The sequence below is a fragment of the Thamnophis sirtalis genome, unplaced genomic scaffold, assembly GCF_051295495.1.
Source record: "Thamnophis sirtalis isolate CommonGarterSnake01/CBP01778 unplaced genomic scaffold, rThaSir2_p1.2 scaffold_2, whole genome shotgun sequence".
NCBI classification, from domain to species: Eukaryota; Metazoa; Chordata; class Lepidosauria; order Squamata; family Natricidae; genus Thamnophis; species Thamnophis sirtalis.
This window is the reverse complement of record NW_028261382.1, coordinates 107,779,788-107,791,753: the sequence shown is the minus strand read 5'-3', so window position 1 is coordinate 107,791,753 and position 11,966 is coordinate 107,779,788. Positions and strand designations below refer to the sequence as shown.

At 44.5% G+C, this 11,966-nt stretch overlaps 1 protein-coding gene across 5 annotated transcripts in view; it reads left to right on the top strand.

The window, feature by feature from the left end:
- The first annotated feature begins 8,397 nt into the window (after positions 1 to 8,397).
- Positions 8,398 to 11,966, top strand: part of KHDRBS3 (KH RNA binding domain containing, signal transduction associated 3) — a 131,543-nt gene continuing 127,974 nt past the window's right edge. For all 5 annotated transcript variants that reach the window (XR_015695589.1, XR_015695591.1, XR_015695592.1 and 2 more), the window contains exon 1: positions 8,398 to 8,752. Coding sequence is in view for 1 of the 5 variants with exons in the window: in XM_087706659.1 (XP_087562785.1) it covers positions 8,665 to 8,752 (88 nt within the window). In the remaining 4 variants the exon portion in view is untranslated. The remainder of the gene's footprint in view (positions 8,753 to 11,966) is intronic.

The window sequence follows — 11,966 nt, the reverse complement described above, 5'->3', positions numbered from 1 at the left end:
AGGGCTGGGGGGAGGCTGTTTTTGCACACAGATAGGCCCAATGGAGCCGAAAGCTTTCCTGGAGTCTGGGGAGGGTGAAAACGGCCTCCCCCTTCCGGGAGAAAATACCAAGCTCAGCTTGGAGGTGAGCAGTGCGATGCGCGTGGGGGGGGAGTGAGGGAGGGGGTTGTGTGCGCATGCAGATGTGGGGACGTGCTTTGCATTATGGGTTCCCTATATCTGCATTTGCATGCACACATTTTTGGCACCCAGCAACAAAAAAGTGAGCCATCATTGAACTAGGCTGGGTTAAGGACATAACCACTGGATTTGAATAATCTGCTTCTTTGAAATAAACACTAAGGCTTTGGCAGAAGCAGCAGATAAATCTGTAGGGAAATCTCCAAGAGAGTCTTGAAAACCATTTGGATGATCAGCCTCTGGGGTAGGCTATGGCGTTTGGCGTTTCATCTCTGTGGAAGCTACAGGTGACCCAAATGTCCAGCTTGATCAGTCCTGCGTTTGGTCGTGCCAACAACGTCAATTGAGCTGGTGGGAGAAATGTGCTCATGAAAAACAGCAGAAATGCTTGTGTGCAGAGATTTCCAAAGGACCGTGATGTGGAGATCCCCCACAACCTCATCCTGTGTGTGCCTCACATGAAGTGTTCGTTTGTGGAAATCAACAATTAATCACCTTGTATCTGCCTTCAGTGACCATTTTTGACTGAAATTATCTGGGGATTACCAATATTGCTATGGAAATGTGACGTGCAAGGACGTTTCTGCTTTAGCCTCTTTAGACCACAGTAAACGCTAGCTCCTTGGTGCAACTAACAGATGTGTGGGAGCAGCTTCCCAGGGTCTCACAACTACCAAATAAAGTAAAAACAACAACAACAACCACAGAACTCCACTATTTAATCTTGAAATTGGTTGTGCAGATGATGTAAGAAGAATGTACTTTGGATGTTTAAGTGTACTGTTAAATCTATAAGCTTGATAATGGTGGTATCTTCGTAGTCTCTTACAATTCAATCTCCTTCTTCCCCACTGGAGCTAATCATCACATGGATTAAGCTATTTTATCATATGAAAATAGCAAAGGTTGAAGCTTTCATCCATGCATTTTTCTTCTCAACATTATGCTCTTTAAAAAAAAAAACTTTTATCAGGGGTTTCCTCTTGCAACTCACAAGAAATATACAAGTGAGTACTGCTCAGGTCAAAGTTGACTCTCCAAACAGAGGGGAGCATCTCCTACCAGCTACTTCAAATTGGCTGTGATGCAGAGGCTGTTCCATCACTCCTGCCGAGATCTCAGCCAGATGTGGCCTTTTCGCCATCATAGCCATCCCATAATTCCAACTGTCCCAGAACTATAATCACAATTTCCTACCTGCCAAAGGCCAGACGGGGAACAATGGATGGAAACTGACCAAGGAGAGAGTCAACCTAGAAACAACCTGTCCAACTGGCTTTTCAAGGATAGGTCATTTACCAGAGCAAAACCAGTGCAATTCGTTTCTCTGAGTAGGCTTGAATCTGGACCAAAAAAATTCCAGATAATCAGCTTTCTGTATGGAAGGTTGGCAACTAGGCAAAAGTTATGAAATACAGCCAGATCCTGTGAGATCCTTCTCAAGAAATGGCAAGCCTTTCAACTAAACCTTGGAAACCATGCCTTTCCCAAGAAAAGTATTCAACTACTTCTTGCAGCTACTCAGTTTCTGACAATCCCAAATAACATGCAAGATGCCACGTCACTCGTCACTCTAGACTCTATCTAACTGGCACTCAATCTGCAACAATAAGAGAGACACTATCTGCTAAGAAAACTATAGAACGCTCTGGCATGCCTGTACGTGATTTGTCTCGCCCAACTTTCCATTAGAGGGTTTAACATACTGAACACAGCTAGGAATCAACACATGCAGAAAGAGTGGAGGAAAATTGACTGTTCTTATTGCCATTGCATTGGCACAAAAATGGAATTTATAACAATTATTGGGCTATCTTTGCTTTAGACGTTTTTAGGGGTTTTGGCAACACAGCTTACATAAATACATCAAGTCCATGTTCTTTACATCATGTGCCATCAAGTCAATGTTCGGTCTAGATTTTCTTCAGGAGGATCTGTCTTCAGTCTGGTGCTTCAAGTCTTGCATAAGAACGGAAGTACAATTAGAACTTTCCAAAATATATGGCATGAGGTCTCCCAAATATCTATGCAAAATCTCTACTTATGATTGGGTTTTTTTTTTTTTAGCTTTTAATGGGAATCTGTTTCAGTGGATCAGCCGCTACTTGGAACAACAGTGCTTCTGGGAGCTTTCTGTCTTCCAGGAATGAGGGAAAGCCAGCTGCTTCTCCTGGCAGGAGTGAAGTAGTCAGGCCTGCTCTGGTGGGAAAGATATCGTCCTGCTGGTAGTCCTGTACCAACCATACAGGCTTTGTAAGTTTGTTGGAAGAAATGTCCTTCTGGGTTCACTTCCAAGTGGGGGAAAAGATGCTGGATTTATGGAAGTTGCTTGGAAAGAAGGTTTATTGATGATGGACAGGACCACTTGGTTTCAGGTCCTGGGGGAAAAGGGAAGAGATGCTGAGAGTGCGTGAGTTTTATGCCCTCTCTGGGCTTTTGAATTTGAGCTTGTGTTCTGATTGGTTGTCAGACTCCCATGGGGCCATGCCCATGGGGCAACTCTGTAGGCTGTCCTGAGTCCCAGGATTGGTTGACCCTTGCTGGATGATGTAATCTTCCCAGGTGCCATGTGGTGAGGTGGGTAGAGGGCTTTGGGTTGCAGAAAACTGTCACAGCCAAAAATGGAGCTTGGGAGCCTGTTTTTTGCTGGCAGAACGCTTGGGTCACCACAGGTGCCCCTGACACGCCCACCCTGGCCATGCCCATTATGGCCCCTGGGGTAAAACACAACCCTGACGTGGATGACGAAACCGATGAAGCCGAGTTTGACACCCCTGATCTAGAGTGTGCATCACAGTAGTTTAGTCTAAATATATGGACATCTAATCTTCAACTCCGGATATCCGGTCTCCGGATACGCTTCAAAGTGTTAGTCGTAACTTATAAAGCCCTTCATGGTATTGGACCTGGGTACTTGAGAGACCGCCTGCTGCCAATTACCTCCCACAGACCCGTTAGATCGCACAGGGTCGGCCTCCTCCGGGTTCCGTCTACCAGCCAATGCCATCTGGCTACCACCCGGGGGAGGGCCTTCTCTGTTGCAGCTCCGGCCCTTTGGAATGAACTCCCCGCAGAGATTCGGACCCTCACCTCTCTCCAGGCCTTCCGGAAAGCCGTCAAAACCTGGCTGTGCCTGGGGTTGATGAGTTCCCCTCCCCTCTCGACTTGTGTGGTTGTGTGATTCTTGCTTATTTTAATTACGTGTATTGTGTTTGTATCCCCTTTCCCCTTTTGAGTTGTTCGCCGCCCTGAGTCCCTCCCGGAGAAGGGCGGCATACAAATAAATTAAATCTTAATCTTAATCTTAACTCAATTTTTATAGATACAGAGCATCACTAGGTACTACCAAGTGTCTATTAATGATTGCTTTGCATTTCATTTTAGTGCTTATCTGGGTATGGATTGCCTATGAGGATTTGTCTTGGTCTTTATATTTCCTTTTTAGTTTAGCTTAGCTTTAGTTTGGCTCCTTCTTTGCTAAGCTTAGCTTCAAGCATTCTTTAGGTTAGTTCCTTCTTTCCTAGAAAGGAAACTAAGCCAAGAGGAAAACACAGAGATCAATACGCCTCCTTCCCGGCAGCAAGGATTAACACCAGACAAACCACCAAGCAGAAAGCAATAACTTAATCAAGGAATTTCATCATGTCCAAGTGCCAAGCAAAAAAAGCATACTCCACAGCTCAGCTACAGTCTTCACATCCTTCCACTTAAGATGGGATGTTTTTCAGATCTTCCTGAAATGTTTGGGGCCAGATTTTGTTTCGTTTTCTTTGGTCTTCCTCTTTTTCTCCGGCTACAAATCACCCATAGAGATAAAGCACAGTTGAACACCATACAAAAGAAGACAATATCCTAACCAAGAAATTATTAAGGAGGGAAAAAAACACATCCCTACCAACACTGGAAGGGCCAACAAAGTATATAAATACGGAGAAAACCCACACTCCCTGGCCCTGATGATGTTACCTACTTGGGTAATGAAATGTCTGCAAGTAAATAATCAAGTTCACAGAGCACCAAGGGCTCCACAATTCAGCCTTGAATTACAGGTATTTTCTTCTATTGCCCTCTCCAGCTAAAATAGTTATTTTGTTATTTACTACGCAAATTTAGCTACTGACATCTTTTTGAGAGTGACTATTGAGATCACTTCAAGGACTTTGTTTACTCAACATATTAAGAAAAGGATTTATATCTTAGCATTGTATGTATACATTTGTGGCTGCATTGCTCTAAACCTCTTTGGAGTTCAGCCCGATTGTGTAAGTGAGAAAAAGTTAGTTCATCCTAACTAACTGGTTTACAGACCAGTTCAATTAAACTTACCGTGCCCTCAGAACAGTGGTGGGTTTCAAATTTTTTTGGAACCTACTCTGTGGGTGTGGCCTCCTTTGTGGGAGTGGCTTGCCAGCCATGTGATCTGGTGGGAGTGACTTGCTGGCCATGTGTTCTCTCTCTCTCTCTCTCTCTCTCTCTCTCTCTCTCTCTCTCTTTCCTTCCTTTTGTCTCTCTGTCTCTTTTTTCTTTCTTTCATCTCTCTCTCTCACACTCTTTCTTTCTTTCTTTCTTTCTTTCTTTCTTTCTTTCTCTCTCTCTCTCTCTCTCTCTCTTTCTTTCTTCCGTTCTTTCTCTTTCTCTCTCTCTCTGTGTCAGTCTGTCTGTGGTGGGTTTCAAAAAATTTTGGAACCTCTTCTGTAGGTGGGGCCTGCTTTCCGGGTCCACTGGTGGAACTTCTTCCAACCGGTTCGGTAGATTTGGCGAACCGGTTCTACCGAATAGGTGCGAACTGGTAGGAACCCACCTCTGCCACAGACTCAGAATGGAGGTTTTAGTTTGTAGGTTAGTGACTTCAGGAACTGAATATTTGAAAAAAAAAGTATTGCATTAAAATAACAAACGTATATAGCTTGGCTACAAACGGAGGTTTAGCTTTGTTTCTCAAGTCAGGACTGTCTAAACATCTCATGCAATTGTGAGGAGGCATCTGGCATTGCCTAGTAAATCTTAGTTGATCTTGGCCAGAGGTGAGTTGCTGCTGGTTTGGCCCGGATCGGCCGAACTGGTAGTAGCAGCATGCGCAGAAATGTGTGCGTGTGCAAGCATGCACGGGAACATGCCCAAACCATTAGTAAAAAAAATTAGCAACCCACCTCTGATCTTGGCCCATTAATCAGAGTTGACTAGTGCTTGGATGGGAGACCACTAAGTAATCCTAGATCTACAGAATGGTTTGGGAAGTTGACAAATATCCTGAAAGAAGGATAATCACACAAATCAATTTCAGGATAACTGCCAAGAAAATGGATATCTATATTGTTCCTAAGTGACACGTTCAACTAGGTTCATACAGCCTTTATCATAGAATGCTGACCTTTAATACAATACAATACAATACAATACAATACAATACAATACAATACAATACAATGCAATGCAATGCAATGCAATGCAATACAATACAATACAATAGCAGAGTTGGAAAGGACCTTGGAGGTCTTCTAGTCCAACCCTCTGCCTAGGCAGGAAACCCTATACGGTTTCAGACAAATGGCTATCCAACATCTTCTTAAAGACTTCCAGTGTTGGAGCATTCACAACTTTTGGAGGCAAGTTGTTCCACTGATTAATTGTTCTGTCAGGAAATTTCTCCTCAGTTCTAAGTTGCTTCTCTCCTTGGTTAGTTTCCACCCATTGCTTCTTGTTCTACCCTCAGGTGCCTTGGAGAATAGTTTGACTCCCTCTTCTTTGTGGCAACCCCTGAGATATTGGAACGCTGCTATCATGTCTCCCCTAGTCCTTCTTTCTATTAAACTAGACATACCCAGTTCCTGCAACCGTTCTTCATATGCTTTAGTCTCCAGTCCCCCAATCATCAATAAATTAGAATTACTTGATTATTTATTTTCTTGGTTTTGCTCTCAAATTTCCCCTTTGCTAAAGTTATAAACATAAACAATGTAACAATAGTAATGTGATTACTATTAGCTATCAATTTATTAATAGAAAATAGTATTTACTATTAATAGTGAATAGTAATAAATAAATGATAAGCTGAAGAAACAGGGTTCCATCATAAAACCGCGCCCGACTAAACCGCGCCCGACTAAACCGCGTTGCTGACGTCATCAACAGGGCGACAACAGGGCGGAGACAGAAGCACGCTGTAAACCCTAAACCTAAAATTAACCCCTAAACCTAAACCCCTAAACCTAATCCTAAACCTAACCCTTAACCTAACCCTAAACCTAACCCTTAACCTAACCCTAAACTTAACCCTTAACCTAAACCTAACCCTTAACCTAACCCTAACCCTAACCCTAACCTAACCCTAAAGCTAACCCTAACCCTAACCCTTAACCTAACCCTAAACCTAACCCTAAAGCTAACCCTAAACCTAAACCTTACCTTAAGTTGAATCAACTAGCTTTCAAAGCACAATTTAAAGCGCCCTTCTTTCTCCGCGCTGGCTGTTGTCGCCCTGTTGATGACGTCAGCGATGCGGTTTAATCGGGCGCGGCATAGTCGAGCGCGGTTTTGACGGGTCACAAAGAAACAGTAGGCCACCTAGTTAGCTGCTGCAAGAAGTTTATACAGATTAATTACTAACAAAGATAGTAGCAACAATGCTGTGTTGGCCTATCTGTGTAAAATAGCATTTGCAAGAACTGGTAGTATCCGAAAACAGGCAAAGTGTCAGAAAACGAAGAAGCTAAGATGTGCTAGGATTTTAGAATTCAAACAAACGTTGCCACATAACATCCCAGACTTAACAATTGTGGATGAGAAAGAATTTGAAAGTGGCGGTTGCAGCTAGAGGCAGCAAAAGACAAACAAACGAACAAAAATACACCCTGGGAAAAAAGCCACCAAATACAAAAACCTGCAAATAGAAGTAGAACAACTAAGGAAAAAAAGGAAAAATATTAGCAATAGTAATAGACTCCTTGGGTGAAATCCCAAACATACCAAAATATTTGAACACCATCGACTCTGACAAAATTCCAGCATCAACTGCAAATTGCTTGGAACAGCTTACATTGTGCAAATATATCTTTAACACCGTCAGACAATAATTATAACTAATAAACAAAAATAACATCTGCCAATCCTAGGTTCTTAAGAATAACTCAAGAGGTGGGCAAAAACAAATCCAGTGTGAATATCTGGTTGAACATTTCTTTTATACTTATGGACCTCTTTCAGATTTGCCTCTTTTTAAGGTTTTTTTTTCTTTTCTTTTTCCCATAGGTGCAAATGGTGAGAAAAAAAGCTTTCAACTCCTTCTCCTTTACAGAAAAAAAAAGGGGGGGGAATACATGTTTGCTTCAAAAAAAAATGTGATACAACTTGTTTTTGTGTATCTTCATTTCCATCTGCTTCCTTTAATGTCCTCCTCCGCTACTTTCTGCAATCGCTGGAAGAAACTTTCAGATTTATGATCCTCTATAATCTCTTCCCCAAGATGGCCCTGAACCCCAATAATTCACCTTGGGAATTATAGGAATGGTTATTCAGCTGAAATCATTGGGGAAAGCTGTGTGGGATGCAAAACCTGAAGCATCCACCAGGGGGCAGCAGAAAGAAAAGCAAAAACCCAGCGTTGCTGCCCCCTAGCGGTCATTTGGACCCTTACAGTTCCACTCTGGGAGAGCGCATTCACAGACTAGGAAGCCCTCAGGGATAGTAAATGGGATATCGTAATCTGTTGTTGTTATTATTGTCTGACGGGTTTTGTACGAGCATTAACCAGGCGCGCCCCCGACGGGTGTTTCAACTCCCGCAGGTGCCACCACCCTGCTTCAAGGCGTCCCAACCGTTCGGCTCGCGCCCGGCCGCCGGCCACGCGCCCCCTAACGGCCTTTTCACGGCGCGTGCTAGCCAGTCCCCCGCCTTTTTTTTGGCGCGCAGCTTTCGGGCGAGCGGGGCGTGGCCATGAGACCTAGCCTCCCCCCCCCCCTCTCTTAACATTCACGAATAGGTAGGCGGGGAGAGAAAAAAAAAGCTGCCAATCTCACTGAGGTGGGGTGGGGGCTATGCCTCCTGGCGTCACAACGCTCTTCCGTACCCAATGGCAAACAAAGGGAGGCGGGCGGAAGGGGACGGCACGGCCTTTCCTCGCCGGGCGTTGGAAAGATGGGAGGGGAAGGCGCGCGAGGAGCGGGGCGTGGCCGCGGCGCCGAGTATTTAAGGCGAGTTCCGCCGTTGGCACGCTGAGTCGCGGTTTGCCGCCGGAGGGGGCGGTAGTGTGGTATCGCTGGTGGCGTCGCTGCTCCTTTGGATCCGTGGCCTCGGGGGACAAGGAGCGCTTGTGTTTTGTCCGGGAAGGACGCAAACCGGGACCGCTTCGTTTCCTCGGCTCTTGCCCAAAAGGAGGATTTTACCGTCTTGTGGCCGCAACCGTCCTGCTTGGCTTTGCTTCTCTTGCCCGGCGTGTCGAAGCGAGTGGTCCGGCGTGTCGCCCCCAGCGGGGCAGGCGGGCGGGCCATGGAGGAAAAGTACCTGCCCGAGCTGATGGCGGAGAAGGACTCCCTGGATCCTTCCTTCACCCACGCGCTGCGACTGGTCAACCAAGGTGGGGGAGGCGTCCGCGTGGCTCTTAACGGCCCCGGGGTGGGGTGGGGGGGGCGAGGTGGAGTGGGGGGGGGGCTCATTGCATTGCCAAACCGAGGCCGGTCCGGTGGGGCGGAGGCGCCGCTTTGCATTGCCTTGTACGGAAGCTCCAGCCTGAGAATCTTTGCCAGGGAAGCGGGTGGGAACTGATAATAACCGGAGCTTGCACGCCTCGCCCGGGTCCTCCGAGCACGTGTGAACGCCGGCTAGGTGCGAACTCGCGTCGTCTCGGCTGCTTCCTCCTCTTTCCCTTTTTAAAACCCCGGTTGGATGAAAGCGGCGTTCCTTAAACTCGAGATCCTTCTGGGATGGGCTGGCATGGCAGCTTTTTCTAAATGGGGGTGGCCTTGCTGGAGCGCCCCCCCCGCAAAAGAAATTAGGGATTAACCGACCCCCCCCCCCCAAAAAAAAATTCCACCCAACTCGATTGCACAGCACACGAATCCTGGGCTGAAACGTGTCTGCCTTTTAATCATTTATTCCCCCCCCCCGGCTCCCCCAATAAGGGTGTTGGTATATAGTGAATTTGGGGGTCCTCCTGTCTGCCGGCTTTGTCTTTGACCGCTTTAGGTGCTGCTGGGTGGGAAAAGGACAGAATTAGGGTCTCGGTTAAACCAGCCTCCTTTTTTTTGGAGGGTGGCGGACTGTTTGATTTCCAATGCGGGAGTTGGAAGAAAGAGAAGGCTTTCAGGTTGGAAGTTGCCTACAGGGTTGAAGATTGCGTGCCCCCCCCCCCCCCCCAAAGGCCACCTGGGGCTCGGAAAGATGACCTTTGCTAACCTCCAAGGAGGGATGGAGTCTAAGGAAAAAGTGGTTCATAGAGGGTCAGAATTATCCTCTCAATGGAAGACTGCACTACAATGTGTGTGTGTGTGGGGAGATCAAATAATTGTCTGCACAACATATGTACAATGAGATTGGTTGAGCTCCTTCAGTGCACCCCCTCCAACCCAATACAACTCAGCAGTGAAGATTATATATATATATATATATATATATATATATATATATATATATATATATATATATATATATATATATATATATATATATATATATATATATATATATATATATATATATATATATATATATATATATATATATATATATATATATATATATATATATATATATATATATATAATAGAAGATTATATATATATCTATCCCTAACCCAATATATCATATTAACAAACCCCCAGTCCCATTACACCAGTATATATCCCTAACCCAATATATCATATTAACAAACCCCCAGTCCCATTACACCAGTGTGAACATGTTACACATGAAGTTCCTTAGAGCCCCTTAAATTGGGTGGAGGGGCAATAAGGAAAGGCATTTTAGACTTGACTAATAGATGAATATTTGTAGCTCATGATTGACAAGGGGTCCTTGGTGCTCTCTGAGCTTGCTTGACTAGCACTGATGGTGATACCTAGTTTGGGTAATGAAACCTCTGCAAGAAGACAAGCCAGCTCTGAGAGAGCACCAAGGATTCCTCATTCTGGACTTTGCCTTCAGCTTTTGAGAAGTTCCCTTCTGGGCTACAAGTGATAGTTGCCCGTGTCCTAGGAAGATACCAATTGTTTATTTAGTTTGTCACTTGTGTACAAGATAACAGGAATAAGAATAAACATGAATAAGAACACAGGAAATGGGTACAAATAAATGGGGACTTGATGTAAGTGGGACTTGATGCATGGAGGGCTTTATGGAAATCAGACATGGAGACTTTAAAGGAAAATTGGGGGCACGGGAAGGTTTCTGTTGGAAAACTGGAGTTTGGAATGTGTATAGAAAAGGGTGTCCTGAGTTGTGAACTTGGAAGCAAAGGCCAAATGAAGATTGCTTGTCCTTAAGATTGAGCTGATCCCCAGAAGGAATCAAAAGCTGCTCCATTCTTCCTTCCTAGTGGTTGCCTTGTATGTCTGAGACAATTCTAATTTCTGTGGAGTGGAAGTTGTCAATGCTTTAGGTGTGCAGGTGTTGTGTAATTGCACAACTCTCAAGTGAATGTCTTCTTTTGGTATGGATTGTTATTGTTGGACTAAAAGGAAGCCTGTGTTCCCTTCAGGGCAGGAAGTGGAAGAAGGGAAAAGAACCTCCTCCTGTTCTTAGTTTTAACAGCGAGGATAGAATCTATGGTATTGACTGGCTACCGTGTTAATATCTTTTGTTTTGTGGCTGTCTGTATTCCACAAAATAGGCAGTCTCCTTTGCTTCTAGTTAATCATTGTGGCATTTTTTTTTTGCAGCCTGGAAGGACCACTCTTGTAAATGGCTTGCTTTATTTTCCCCCAAACAATGGAATTTTGTGTTCTTGTTTCTGGCTGCCCTGCAAATTTATTTCCTTATTTGAAGAACTTGATGTTCTTTGAGAGCGATCACGAGATGACGGGCTTCTCTCTCTCCGTGGTTGCATTGTAAGGTTAACCTGGCTTTTCCTATCTGGGAAACTGAAAACAACAGATGGTGCTTTTAATAATCGGTAGGTAGGCTTGCAGTGAGTTGCCCAGGGAGTCTGGAATAGGTGGTGTCCTGTTTCCATGGTCCCATTAAAACAAATTCAGCTTATTGACTTAACAGGTGAGAAATATGAATTTTACCCTCCAGCAGTCTTAGAAACACTTGTTACTGCATCTTTAATACGAGATGGCATCAACATTATAAGCTTCCCCTCCAGTATTTTTACTTGGAGCAGCTCCTGATCAATCAAGTTATAGTTGAAGGAATTCTAAGAACAGATGAGCACTAAACAAAATTCACTGTCACTCTTAGTGGAATGCTTTTGGGTGTTTTGAGGTGTCTTTGGGAGCTTTAAATGTAAAGTAGTTTGAGTCCTCTAGGACAGTGTTTCCCAACCTTGGCAATCTGAAGATGTTCGGACTTCAACTCCCAGAATTCCCCAGCCAGCATTCGCTGGCTGGGGAATTCTGGGAGTTGAAGTCCGGACATCTTCAAGTTGCCAAGGTTGGGAAACACTGCTCTAGGAGATGCTTGTCTTGTGCAATTGGATACATTAAGTTTTGGTAGCAAATACTTGAGTATTGTTGAAATTGGTCTGTGGACTGCCACTGAAGTTAATACAGTAATTACATATTTGGAAGCATTGAACATTTTTGGGGGGTTCAGTGTCGTTTGCATCACAACAGAATTCGGTTAGGTGGATC